General features: G+C 37.5%; 1 protein-coding gene across 1 annotated transcript in view; it reads right to left on the bottom strand.

Annotated features, from left to right (window-relative positions):
* Positions 1-7,690: 7,690 nt before the first annotated feature.
* The window catches only part of EDNRB (endothelin receptor type B), a 33,677-nt gene continuing 26,192 nt past the window's right edge, over positions 7,691-15,175 (bottom strand). The window contains exons 4-7 of the mRNA XM_006832021.1: positions 11,075-11,224; positions 10,556-10,689; positions 9,462-9,570; positions 7,691-7,831 (exon numbers count right to left, since the gene is read on the bottom strand). Coding sequence (XP_006832084.1) covers positions 7,697-7,831; positions 9,462-9,570; positions 10,556-10,689; positions 11,075-11,224 — 528 coding nt within the window. The 3' untranslated portion in view covers positions 7,691-7,696. The remainder of the gene's footprint in view (positions 7,832-9,461; positions 9,571-10,555; positions 10,690-11,074; positions 11,225-15,175) is intronic.

Raw genomic sequence — 15,175 nt, 5'->3', positions numbered from 1 at the left:
ACAGGATGATCGTGGGCCCTTGTTGTTGTGTGCTGCTGAATCAGTGCTAACTCACAATGATCCTGTAAAGAGGGTTTTTGAGGCTAATAATGTTTACAGGGGCAGAAAGCATTTAGCGGCTGGTGAATTTGAACTGCTGGCCTTGTGGTTAACAGTCCTACATGAAACCTGACACCCGTGCCCTATGAGCCTTATTAGGAGGAGGTTTTGAGAAAATAAAAACTACATTGGTGAAAAAAAAAAAAAAAAAAAGGCTAGGAAAGTTATGTCAAGGAATTTTTTCCATCACAACTTACCTCCTCATTCTTTGAGGGTAGCAAGGACTGCCCTGCAACAATTTCATTGAGAAACCTTATCCCATTCACCTACAGCTCTGATCTTGCCCCTTCAGACTCTTTTTGGCTCTTAAAACTCAAACACAAACCCATTGCTATTGAATTGCTTCTGATATATAATGAACCTGTATAGACTTTCTGAGGGTTGGAGAACGAGAGGAAGACCCCCAACGAGACGGATTGGCACATGGTGGCAGCGATGGGCTCAGGCATAGCAACAATTGTGAGGTTGGCCTAGGATTGGGAAGTGTTTCGTTATGTTGTACATAGAGTCACTATGAGTTGATACTGACTTGATGGTACCTAACAATAACAACAGAGTTTCTGAGGCTATAACTCCTTACAGGAGCAGAATGCTGCAATTTTCTCCCAGAGAATGAATGGCTGGTGGTTAGCAGTCCAGTGCTTATCCTACAACACCACTAGAATTCCTTTCCAAAACTCAAAGAACATTGAAAATGAGCACAATTTGAGACCTTCAAGGATGCCCAAACTTCCATTTTGACGAGGTATAAATCAGAGTGCAGAATTCTTTAGTGTTAGGATTTGAGAGATGGAAACACCACCTTCAGAAATGTATAGCCCTAGATTAAGGAGCCCTGGTGTGGTGCTCTGGGATAAATCACTGGACCACAAGGTTGGTTTGAACCACTAGGTCAGCAGTTCAAACTCATCAGCCACTCCTGGGAAACAGATAGTAAATATTTAGACTTTGAAAGACCCTAAGTAAACAAATGTGTGTGTGTTTTCACAAAACATCCCAAAAGGCTAGGTTTGGATGTCAGGTTGTCCTTTGCTGACCCCTAATCTGAATGAATAGCACCATCATGACGAACTTGGTCAGTCCAGCCTGAAAGTTCCTAATTGAGTTTTAACTTCCACACCTATTTGATCAGTATGTTTTGATGACTCTGTCTTTTCAGACCTTTCCTGTTTTTCTTCATCCTCAGGATCTCATCTCTTTCATCTGCCAATTTCTAATGAAATCTAGAAATTTCTACCCTGTATCCCTTTAATTCATTCTACACTATTTCCAAAGCAGTCTTATGAAAATATCACTTATCCAGTTATCTCCTTATACTCATTGCTTTAAGGAGCTCTGGTAGCGTAGTGGTTATGAGTCTGGCTGCTAACCTCAAGGCTAGCAGATTGATACTACCAGCTGTTTTGCAGGAGAAAGATGAGGCTTTCTACTCTTGTAAAGATTTACAGCCTCAGAAACCCTATATAGGGTAGTTTTGAGTTGGAACAGACTCCTTATCACCTAACCATTAACCACCACTCATTCCTTTGCAAATATGTACCTTTTCAATTTTAGCTGTGTAAAACTTACATGAGGTGCTTGCTACATTAAATACTCCATTCTGTATTCCTGGTGTGGTGCAGTGGGATAATGCACTAGACTGAAAGGTCAGTTTGAACTACAAGATCAATGGTTCAAATTCACCAGCCACTCCTTAGAAATCCTAAACAGGGTCACTATGAATTGGAACCAACTAGACAGTACTTAACAAAAGCAATACTCTATTCTGAACTCCTGGATCAGCACTGGACTGTGAACCACAAGGCCTGCAGTTCAAACCCACAAGCTGCTCCTCAGAAACCCTACACGGGGTCACTATGAGTAGGAACCGACTTGAAGGCACTTAATAGCAAGAACAACAACATACTCTATTCTGGAGTCCTAGTGTGGCACTGTAGGATAAGCACTGGACTGCTGATGGCAAGGTCAGTGATTCAAGCTCACCAACCACTCCTTGGAAATCCTACACAGGGTCGCTATGAATTGGAACCAACTTGACAGCACTAAACAACAACATACTCTTTTCTGGATGTTCTAATCAAAGAGACCAGAGCTGGGGCCAGAAAGCTGCACTTTAAACAAATATCCCAGACAGGTCTGTTGTATGTGATCCTCAAACAAGTGAGAAACACTGGCCCATTGTAAAGCACAAACACCATTGTGTGGAACTCAAAGCCCTCCTTGACATGTCTATTTCTCTACCTCCCCTCTCATAAAGCCTCCCCTAGCATGCTAAGGGGGTCCTGGTATGTGGCACTATGGGTTAATGTACTGGACTACAAGGTCGGTTTGAACTGCAAGATCAGCAGTTCAAGCTCAACAGTCACTTCTCAGAAACCTTGAGAAGATTCTGAGTTGGAAGCAACTCGATTGGACTTAACAACAACAGCATGAAGCTTGCTAAGGTTCTGCTATGCTGCTTCAATAGTTTTTGCTTTCCCAAATGATAATTGTTTGGCCAAAAATGTCATTAGCTTGTTTATTGCTTGGCAAACTTCCTTTAAGACTCAATTCAAATATCAAATACTCTGAAAAGTCTAAAATCTCCTAGTTCTTACCATGTTCACACATATGTTTTAGTATCTGTACCATAATAATTATATTTATTTATTTGTTTGTCGATCCCCTTCTACACAGTGAGATTCTGGAGAGCAATTTTGCATATACATATTTTAGTAGGTACTATAATTTAAAATTTTGAAGTCTTGGTGTAGGATAATCACTGGATTGCTAAATGCAAGCAAACCTACCAGTTACTCCTCTGAAACCCTATATAGTGTTGTTATGAGTTGGAACTGACTCGGCAGGAACAACAATTTTAGCTGAAGGTACACTACACTTGTATTGATTGAATGTAAAAATTACATTGAGGATATTGTCATTTATATTTTGTGGATAATAAATTGAGGCTCTGAGATGTTACATAGCTTGTTTGAGGTCACCCATATTATAGAAACAATCAAGGGCATTATATATTTTGAAGGAAGGCTCTTTTTTGATGACTACTTAAAGAAGGTACTTCTTAATGTTTTTCTTCTCCAAATTTTTCACATAGTCACTGGGATTCAAAGTTAACTCATCTCAAAGTTAAGGAACCTTGGCAGGTCTGTGGGATCAGTATTTGGCCTGCTAACCCCTCAGATTAGTAGTTCAAACCCACTAGCCCCTCGGTGGGAGAAAGGTGAAGCTTTCTTCTGTTGTCAAGATTTACAGTCTCAGAACCCTATACAGGGACACTATGAGTCAGAATTAACTCAATGACAGTGGATTTGTTTTTCATTTATCGATTTTACTATTGTTGTTAAATGTCATTAAGTCAGTTTTGAATCATAACAACCCTGTATAAGATTTTTGTTTTTTATTAGACTATTGCTGAAGCAGAAAAATCTCATCTTTCTCCTGAGAAACCGCTGCTGAGCTAGAACTGCCTACCTTGTCGTTTGCGGTCCAGTGATTATCTTATGAAGTTAGGCAGCTGAGATCCAGGAAAGGTCAGTTAGAAATGATAGAATTCTCTGGAATACTAGACCATGTTTGACATAATTAGGTAGGAAAAGGAATATAGGCAGCTGTTGATTATTGTTAGCAAGTGAAGAATAGGACCATGTGCTAATAGACACAGATACATAAATTTCTACAGTAGTCAGCATGTAGTTATTCAGTAATTTAGTTTTTTTAATATCTATATAATGAAGTTTATCATCTTAGTCTCCTATTGAGTAGGGACCCTAAACTCACTCACTTACTGTCACAGAGTCATTCCAACTCATAGAGATGTTATAAAGGGTTTCCAAGCCTGTAAATGGTTAGGGGAACAGAAACCCTCATCTTTTCCAGGGGAGAGACTTGGGGATTTGAACTTCTAACCTTGCAGTTAGCAGTCCAGTACTTATCCTACAGTGCCATCAGATCTCCTAGGGACCCTTTAGTTTGTTAATTTCATCCCACCATTCATAAACATTCGAATGGTTGTGGAGTGAAATTAGTTATTGCAGAACCTCATTCCCTCCAACTTTTAACCTTGTACCTGGGACACATGATGATTAAATAGTGACACTAGGCAACCAGAAAATGAGTGATGTGAGGGGCCACTGTAAACTATCAGCCAGGTAATAAACCTAGGGGCATTGAATGTCTGTATGTGTATCTGGTTCTACAATAATAAAATATAGCAACAAAAACACAGCTTAGAGAAACAGAGCTGGGCATGTTAATTTTAAAGCACTTTCATATTTTTTTGATAATTAATTGTATGCTCAAAATAAATAAAGTCCACTTGCATCATTCATATTACTTTTAAACATTTCATCAGTTAATATTTAATTAACTATTGCTTGTGTGGTGAAAATAATCTGGACTCTTTTTTTAAAACAATTTTAATTTTTATTGGGTTTGTTTACGTAGTAAGGAATTAACAGCTATGGAGGTTGCCACTTTAAGTGAAAAACAACATATATAATTATTTTACATGGTTATATTACAATTTTATATAGTTAGCTATAGCATACTCCTATTCTGCAACAAACGATTCATTTGGCCACATTTAAGCTGTCAATTCTTAAAACCTGAACATACTGACAGATTTGCATCATATAAAGGAGAAAATAAGCTAAATTCACTTATAACTCTCTAGAGCCTTAATATCAGTTTTAACATTATTTTTGTCTATTGCTATATTAAGCAGCTTTTAATACTAGGAAAAAAGTGTTTAAAGTTAAACAGTATCACCTTTTTCTATCTGGTTTTAACTAAGCCAAGAAGTCATATTTGTTTCTTATCAGTCTGTTGAAATTTTGAATCAAATACCTTTAAAAAAAAGCTCCTGTGCACAATCTCATCACAAACAGGACATGGATATTCTTTGTGTACAGTTGTCAGATTTGGCAAGTTGAGCACAGGTCATGATTCTTACATGGAGAAGGATAGGGTAGATGGATGGAAATAAGGAGGAAGAGCCAAAACACAGCACATGGTAACAAAGATGAGTTTAGACTATAAGTGAATAAGAATACATATTAACAAAAAATGGGTACATTAAAGACCCAATTTATAATTTAAAGTCCAAAGTCTGAAGTATCTTTTTTGATGATAGGTATTTGATGGGAGAAAATTAATAGACAGGACTGTGACTGACTTGTGAGTCTATGTGGCATGTAAATTAATGATTGTCATTTCTTACCAGCCACATTGTTAGATTTTGGTTTATCACGCTAGATGCTGGCAGAAAACATGTGGCCCAGGTTACTAAGAGAAATATATATAGAGAGATTTAAACTCTGTTGTATTTTAAGACTGAGTTAAAGCTCTTGGGCTTAATTTGCTCTCAAAGTCACTCTGAGAACATTGCTGTGTGTTTTGCTGGAACAGAATCAGGACCTTTTGCATTGATGTGACAGAGTAATGACGAATGTCAGGCTAAGAATGGGAATCTGTCCCATGGGCTTCCTCCCACCCCACCTCATTTCCTCTCTCTTCTGTTTTCACATGCATCCCAACCTAAGGCACTTTTGCAGGGAGATTAAAGAAGTAGACAAGAATGTGTAAAGTAAGAAATTCTTACAGCTTCTGAAAGCAGCTTGGCTTCTATGTGACAGAAAAGCACCAGGTTAAGAACTCTTTTCTAATGGTTATGTACAAAGATAATATAAAAATTGTAATATAAAAATTAGTAATAAGCTTTACAAATGCATCCTGGTGGTACAATTATTAAGTGGTTGACTGCTAAGCCTAAAGATCAGTCATTTGAATCCACCAGCCACTCCATGGGAAAAAGGTGTGGCAGTCGCTTCCATAAAGATTTACAGCCTTGGAAATCTTATGGGGCAGTTTTCCTGTCTCATAGGGTTATTAGGAGTAGGGATTAACTACACAGCAATTGGTTTATTTTTTATTTGGTTAAATAAGCTTTATGGTAGCTGTTAATTGGCTAATGTGAGAGCTTCAAAAACAGTATTTTAACTACAATATATTATACACATGCCAAAGACAATTCTAACTATAGCACTGGTGAGAGAGGATGCTCCCAGCTCCTTTGCCATGTGGATATTGCTCCAGGCAATTCACATTCTGTCCATTCTGAGGTTACCGGCATCTCTCCTTTGTAAAGTTCTGAACATGGGGCCTGCCCTTAGTTTACTCATCTACATGTATTGTATGTAACGAAGTATTTACAGATTAAAAAAAAAAAAAAGAACAAACTAAGCAAATACAGTTGAGACTACAATTGAAAGAAGAAGTTTTTAATAAACCTGCAAACATTTTCTTTGTGGAGTATGTAGATATTTTCTTTGTAGAGTATGTGAGTGGAAGATTTCAAAAACATCTTTCTGGATAGCATTCCAAACTGTCTTTCTCTTTCCCTTTGGGCCATTTGGTTTGAATGTAAAGAGTTTAATGATTTTCAAAACCAGTCGAGACCTCACTTCCTGATACCCCATCTAGATCATATAGGATGTTTCTAGTGTCCAGACAATACAACAGCTAAGCTATTTTCACATTCTGTATCCAATCATAGTTTGATACATTATGTGACACTAATTAATAAAAGGAGTCCTGGTGTGGTGCTATCTGATAAGTACTGGACTGCAAGGTTGGTTTGAATCACAAGGTCAGCAGTTCAAACCCATTAGCTGCTCCTCAGAAAACCTATACAAGGGGCGCTATGAGTCAGAAATACTAAACAACAATGAATACAAAGTTTGTTTCAAGGAATTTTAAAAATCAAATTGAGTCATTTAAACTTGCTTTTAAAAAATTCTGTTTTACAGTTATGCATTTTTCTGTAGTATCAGACTGATGGCAATTTAAAAACATATCTCTCAAATAAGAATTCTGTGACTGTGGTGGTGCAGTGGTTAAAGAGCTCAGCTGCCAAACAAAATGTTTGTGGTTAGAACCCACCAGCCTTTCTGAAAAAGAAACAAGTGGCCGTCTGCTTTCATAAAGATGTACAGCCTTGGAAACCCTCTGAGGAATTCTACTGTGTCCCACAGGGTTACAAGGAGTCAAAATCAACACCACTATAGTATAATATAAATTCAGAGGAGCCCTACTGGGACAAACAATTAAGCTCTTGACTGGTAGCCAAATGGTTGTTGGTCCAAACCCACCCAGTGGATTTTCAGAAGAAAGACAAGATGACTTGCTTCCATAAAGATTACAGCCAGGACAACTCTATAGGGCAGTTCTACTCTGCCATATGGGATCGCCATAAGTGAAAATGAACTCAACACTTAACAACCACAATAAGAATTCTGAGTGAAGTCATTTTAAATACCAATGGTATAGAAGTATACTGGAAGTTATTAAGAGCTAGGTTGAAGTGCTAAGTATCAAATTAAGTGCTTTAACAATGAGGCAGTCTTCTACTTTTCTTTTCATACTGCAAACAGCTCATAAAATGCCATGAATGTTAATAATTACTATACGTTTTCATACTTTTCTTACATTTTCATACACACAGTTTTTTGTTGTTGTTTTTGCAAATGCCTCATTGTTTCTTAATGACTTCTGTCCAAAATTTAAAAACCAAAAAGAAATTAAGTGACTATTCCTCCTTTCAAGATGAGCTATATTTATTACTGGAACGGAAGTTGTCATATCCATGGTCATTAGCTTTGAACTTTAAGCAGGACTGTTTTTCCTCCAAGGACTGTTTTTCTTCAAATGTCTGGCACCAGCAGCATAAGCATGACTGTAGGAAACAAAGTCACACAGTTCACTTGTCACATCCCCGCAGACTCTTTAAGGAGCTCCCTGTCAATACCTCTGTGCAAATGCTTTCACCTCTTTCTTTCCATATTCTCTTATTTTTAATCCTTAAAACACATATAACTATGCAATTACACAGGTAGTATATGATTCTAGAAGTATATACAAAGTACGTATACGACAGAATCATGTGACACTAAAAAACAGAGAAGAAAAAAAGATAGACTTAAAATTCCTCATCAAGAGAAAGCTACCCTCAATACTTCAGCTAACAGATACTTAAAGATGTTTTCTATACAACAGGAAAAAAATCAATGCTACCACAAATTTGTATACACTTATATGACTTCATGTGCGCATGTGCTTGTGAATGGGTGTATAATTTATTCAGCTGCAATGAGATTATAGCATACTGAGTTCACCATAGTCTAATTTTTTTTTTTTTCAGTTAATAGTGTTGTAAATACCTTTCCAGGCCTGTAAATTTAGTGTTTCATTGCTATATTTTATTACCCACAGAAAATTCTGTGCCATTTCCATTTTGTTGTAAAAAAAAAAGATTTTGAAGTATGCAAGTATCTTGATTTTATTCTTCCAGATTTTGTTTTTGGCAAAATTGTTTTCATTCTGTTTATTTACTGAGTATACCAGTATCTCAATTTGATTCTTTCTTTTTTTTTTTTTTCTCGGATTTTAATTTTTAATCCAAGAACATTTTTCATTCTGTTTACTTAGAAGCTATGTTTGAGATGATGCCTGGTCCACTGTTTCCTGTTCTATCAAATAACCGAGTAGATCTTAATGCACATTCTTGTTTAGAATTCAAGTCGATGAGTTTATGATTTTCCAGCTTTAAAATAAATCATTGATGAATGAGAATTTTATAAACTGCCTTAGATTTTACAGTGAACCTAAATAAAGTCTTAGTTTTCCAATGATAAAATACCAGGGAAGAATGGATTATTTTCATATAAAAGAGGGAACATTTTATGTTATGTTAGATTGTTGAAGGAGTGAATGAACGGACAGACGGCTACTAGGATGCAAATGAAATGTCTGAGGAATAACTATACACATTTCATATTGTTCAGCACATTTCTGGTTTACCAAGAAGATAGAAAAGTGGAGGGAAAAGCTTAATTATATTTCTATATTTGATTTACTGTTTTCCTAATTCATGAAAAAAATGGAGTCATCTGTTTATAACCCAGATTGGTTGTGATGGTGTAAGCCAAACTAAAAGACTGGTGAAGAGAATACTTACTCTATATTTAGCTACTATTTTGTTGTTAGACATCTATGAATGCAATTTTTATTAATTTTCTGAGCAATAAGTGAATGGTAATGAGTGAAAATTGAATAATTTCATGAGTATGATTGAATAGTTGAGGCAATAGGAAATGGTTGGCGATGAGCCACAAGTCAAAACTCACATCGTGGTTTGTAAGTAAATAAAAAATCATCCATGATATAATTAGAAATGGGACAATTATAAAATGATTTACTAGATCTCTCTGGGTAGAAATGTTAATGGACTTGATGCCAGATTTAAAGAGCTTTATAACTTTTTTTTAATCTTTGATGTCAGATTAATAAAGCTTTCACTTTCTTACCTTAAAGCAGTTTTTGAATCTTTTGCTCACCAAGTACAGAGCTATTGGATTAATACAGGAATTCAGGGAAGCCATGTTGATGCCGATGTAGTCCAACACTAACAAAAAGCTAGAAAAAATAACCCAAAATGTGTCTGAGCATGCATTCATTAGAGACATTTGTGTTTTTGTGAAGAAAAACAACTTATCCACATAAAAATCTCACTGATTTTTTTTTTCAGATAATGATATGCTTCATTGTTTCTCTCATTCTTTCTTTTCCTCTCTTTCTCTGCCCGCCATCTTCATTGAACACACACCTAACTCTCCCTTTCGAAATAAAATCTCATTTGTATGCATAAAGGACTTACACCGTGCAAATTTCAAACTGCTATTTTCAAACATCACTCACTCATCATTTTGAGAATTCTGCCTGACCATTTCCAGTGTTCTCTTGAGTCCCCATTTGTGTCTCCCTCTAGAATAAGAGTGACCTAAATAGTTCCCTGGTGTGGTTCTGTAGGTTCAGCACTTGACTGTGAACCCCAAAGTTGCCAATTCAAACCCACCAGCTGCTCCTCGGAAACCTATACAGGGTCACTATGAATCAGAGCTGACTTGATGGTTCTTAATAATGACAACCACAAAGGATTAGAGGGAGTCCCTAGGTGATGTAAATGATTAATGTGCTTAGCTGCTAAATGAAGAATTAGAAGTTCTAGCCCACCCAGAGGCACCTCAGAAGAAATGCCTAGCTATCTACTTATAAAAAATCAGCCATTGGAAACCCAATGGAGTGCAGTTCTACTCTGACACACATGGGGTCACTGTGAGTTGTCACTGAGTCCACTAGATGTCACTGAGTCCACCAGATGATTTTTTTTTTTTGAATGGTTGTTGTTAAATGCCACCGAGTCAGTTCCAACTCATAGCGACACTGTATTGGATTTTAAAGGAGCAGCTGGTGGGTTTGAACCACTGACCTTGCAGTTAGCAGCCCAGTGCTTATCCTGTAGAACCACAGTGTTAATCGCTTTGTGCCTATGAATGGGATGAATGGAAGCAATTATGAATTGCATTTTATTTACAAAACAATTTTTATTTTACCCTCTTACCTCAAAAGCTCACATCTATTGGGGTCATTCTGATCATAAAGAGTGTGTTTCAAAATCCTGCTGAGATGAAGGGGAAGCCAACACAGGGCAAAGACCAGGACCAGGCAAAAGACTGTTTTGGCCACTTCCCGTCTCTGAAATAAAACCACAGTCAGACTCCTTAAAATCACAGTGTTTTTTCTTCCAAAACACAATACATGATATGTTGCCTAAAAGATCAGTGGCATTTGTAAAGATTCAGAACACTAAACTTTAAATAGAATAACTACTGCAAATTAGAAGTAAAATGACTAGAGATTATTTCTAAAAGTAATGATTTTATCTAGATCCTTTTAGATTACATAAAATATTTCTAAACTGATAATATAAATGATATACTTTCTATATTGAAAGATACCAGAAGAAAGAAAAAGGAATTATTATTCTCTGGTTTGTAAAAAATTTAGTATATTATCATAATTACTTTCATACTCATAATAATAACTATAATCATGTCAACAAATACGTTTGTTTTCTTACCTGCTTTAAGTGATCATTTAAAGCAATTTGCATGCCACTCTTCTTTCTCAGCATTTCACAGGTCATCAGGGTATAAAAAAATGCAGTAATGGCCAATGGCAAGCAAAAATAGAAACTGAATAGCCACCAATCTTTAGCTGTCTTATAAAACTAGAGAGAAAGTAAGACATTTATGATTAATTCTCCTCTGTAAGAAAATCTCATACAGCAAATGTTAAGCTGAAATGAATATATTCATCTAGACCCACTTACATAGAGTCTTTCAGACCAAGTTTAGTGAATAAATGATTAAATACCTATATTAAGGTCAATTTGAAATACAATGTCAGTGGTTCAAGCTCACCAGCTGCTCCTCGGAAACCCTATACAGGGTGCTATGAGTTGGAAACTGACTCGATAGCACTTAACATCAACAACATATGAAGTCAAACAAACTTTTCCCAAAAAGCATTACAGTACTGTAAGGCAGCGTGCTATAATTATTCTTAAAAATTTAAGCATTTGGGCTAAGTTTCAAATATTTGATAATTCGATGTTTTCTCTACACAGAAATAAGTTACCCTTAGGGCATTCTCTGTGTAAAACACAACATTTACATGCATAAAAATAGTCTAGTGTTTATGTAAGCTTTTCATTTTTTATCAAGTTTCCTTAGTGGAAAAAACAAATATGAAAGGTCTGAGAATCATTTAGCTCAATAATGTATAGATTTAACGGTGTGGTATTGTAGAATCAGTACTGACTGTGAACTATAAGGTTGGCAGTTCAAACTCACCAGTTTCTCGTTGGAAACCCTATACAGGGCCGTTATGAGTCAGAACTGACTCAGTAACAATTAACAACAATAACATTGAAAAACCAAAACTGGTCATGATGATTTGTGCCTTTTTTCTTAGTTTTTTTTCTGTTCTATCTTTTTTAGGAAAAATAAATGCTTCTCCAGATCCATTTGTTACAGAAAGAATTATGTAACCTAGGCAGTATATTTTCTTTTTACCAATTTGTTGTTGTTAAGTGACCCTGTGTGGAGTTTCTTCAGAGTCGCTTGGGAGCTTGAATCACTGACCTTGCAGTTCAAACAGACTTTGCAGTCCAACGCATTAACCAGGACTCAAATCGTCATATTCATGGTCGTGATGTGCCATGGAGTTGGTTCCAACTCAAAGAGGCTCGGGTACAGGGTTTCCAAAGCTGTAAATCTTTACAGGATCAGAAAGCCTCATCTTTTTCCCACAGAACAGCTGGTAGTTTTGAACTGCTGACCTTAAGTTTTGCAGCCTGATAGTAACCACTATACTATCAGAGCTCCTTAAGAAAACCAGAAATCAACAACTCATTCTCAGTTTCATATTAATGTCTTTATTACTTTACTTACCATGTAATATGCAATCAATAAAATGTATCCTAATATTATCAGTGTTAGATTACTCAATAAGCAAGGCAAGCACACATTTACTTGTGCTTACTTACTAATCTGTCATGAACAATTTCACAGTTTTCTAGCATGCTGAAGATTATGCTTCTAGGTCTGGCTGGCTTTCCCAACCTAGGTCTTTCCCACCACTGCAGCACCTTCCTACAGAATGCACAATCCCTGATAGGGATGGACTACTTAGTAAGAAAGGCAAGCAAGGGCTTACTTATGCTTATTTACTACTCTGTAGTGAGCAATTTGATGTGCTTTTTATCCCAAAGATCTGGTGAAATCCATGTGAACTGTTCACTACAGATTAGTAAGTAAGCAGAAGTAAATCCATGCTTAACTTGTTTATTGAGTAAAATCCACCATGCTTCTTCTTCTTTTTTTTTTTTTTAATGTTTTATTGTGAATTATATGATAGTTTACATGAGAGAACCTCAATTCCATATTCATTCCATCGTATATCATTACATTGCCATGGTTCCAATCCCCTCCATGCATTGTCTTCCAACCAAAGGGCATATCCTAGAAGCCACTGCTCTACACTCCCCCCTCCCCCTCAGTCTTCGGCCCACAGTTCCTCTCCCTTTCTGAATTCAAAGTCCCCAGCCGCTTCATCCCTCCATGTCATCATCTCTGTCTCCATCTCAGGCATCCCCGGTTCTCTGGGTGGGGTCCCGTTCTCGGCTCTTATCCTTTGGTGGTCCCAGAGACCTCCGCTCCTAGACTGGAGAAATAATCGCTCTCTTCCTTGCTACAAAACATCTACCCTTGCAGTTCCAACACTCACAATCCATTTTGATAACCATTATTCACTACAGTATCACACGTAACCCATCTGTATTTCATTTCATCAGCTCCACCTAGACAAATTGGATAGTACTCACTGGTAATTCTGCCTTCCTCCATGCCCCCTAGCTCTAGGTTCCCTCTTGAAAGCTTGTAAGCCAGTTACTTCTTGCCTTTGTAGTCCCTCCCTCTCCATTTGGGTATCCAATGTCCAAGTTGCCCCTCTCTGTCTACTCTGTGTGTGGAGGGGGTGGGAATGTTTCTTGCTGTAAGGATTTGTTGCCTCTTTTGTGTCACTGCATTCGTATGCATAGGTCAAGTTCATCAGCTTGGATCAGCTCAATCTTCTTTCCCTCCCCCACCCCCTTCTTCTCCTGGTTGAGCTCTGATCATCCAGTCATCCAGTCCTGGTCACATGGGTGTCATCTGCAAGTGGGGGTGTTCTTGTGCACATGTCCTCTCTTCCCATCAGCCGGCAGCTCTATTCTCCACTCGAGTCCTCCGTGACCACGTCACTGACTGTGGGCCCATGATTCCTCGGGTCTCCTCGCACTGCTTGCCAACCAGGTCCCCAACCGGGTCCACAGAAGCCCTCTGAATATTGTGAGGCTTAGCTTGCTGCTTCATTGCAGCCTTTACCCCATTTCTCCCCAACAGTGATGTGTGTGTTTACCAATCAGAACGTGCGTTTCCACTGAGTCTCAGTTTTTGGTGGTGGTGGGGGCCTACGTTGGTGGGACCCGACTGACTGCCCCAATGTCTCCTACGGGAGCGACCCGTTTGTTCCCATAGTAACAGTCCATCTGTCTCCATTGTGTTGTGTTTTTCCTGTAGGTCTTCCATTCGAGACGTCTCTTTTGTTCTTCTCACCATTCCAGGCTCGTCAGCTTGTCCCTTCAAGTGGGGATTTCTCATCTCAGGTGATCTGGATGTGGTTCTGGTTTCTACCTATAGTTTTATGTATTGCAAAGGCTCCGCAGAAAGCCTCGTTCACTGGGTACACTGTAGCCCCGTTTTAGGTATTCCAATCAGTTAAAGGCAGAAGATGGACTTACAAGACTTCTAGTGTGATGTTTCTGTCTATTCCTTTCTCTCCCCCTCCAGTGTCTACTCTATATTATAATGCAAGGGAAACCAAGATTCAAAAAAGCAGTCAAGTGGATTTGTTTTGTGGCGTAAAACATTGTCTATTCTAGAGAATGTTCCATGTGCACTCGAAAAGAATGTGTATTTTGCAGTTTTGGGTTGAATGCTCTGTACACATCTATGAGGTCCAGTTGGCTGATTGTGTTGTTTAGTTTTTCTGTATCTTTGTCAAGCTCCTTTCTGGTTGTTCTATCCATTTTTGAGAGTGGTATATTAAAATCACCCACTATTATTGTGGATTCATCTATTTCTTTCTTCAAATCTATTAGAGTTTGTTTTATATATTTTGACACTCTTTCATTGGGAGCATAGATATTTAATATGGTTATTTGTCTTGTTCAATTGTTCCTTTAATCATGATATAATGCCCATCTTTGTCTATTATGCTGGTTTTTGCCTTAAAGTTTATTTTATCTGAGATTAGTACTGCCACTCCTGCTCGCTTTTTATTGCAATTAGCTTCGTATATTTTTTCCCATCGTTTGACTTTTAATCTGTTCTTGTCTCTGTGTGTGAGATGTGTCTCTTGCAGACAGCATATTGAAAGATCTTGTTTTCTTATCCATTCTGTCACCCTCTGTCTCTTAATAGGTGCATTTAATCCAATTACGTTCAGTGTAATTATTGATAGGTATTGATTAATTGCTGTCATTACATTTGTTTTTTTGTGGTGCTGCTGCTTTTTTGTTCTGTTTGTCTTTCTTTGTTGAATTCATGATTTTTGTGTTCTTTCTTGTGAGTTTCCT

Source organism: Chrysochloris asiatica, unplaced genomic scaffold (assembly GCF_000296735.1).
Source record: "Chrysochloris asiatica unplaced genomic scaffold, ChrAsi1.0 scaffold00005, whole genome shotgun sequence".
NCBI lineage: Eukaryota > Metazoa > Chordata > Mammalia > Afrosoricida > Chrysochloridae > Chrysochloris > Chrysochloris asiatica.
This window is presented reverse-complemented; position numbering and strand designations above follow the sequence as displayed.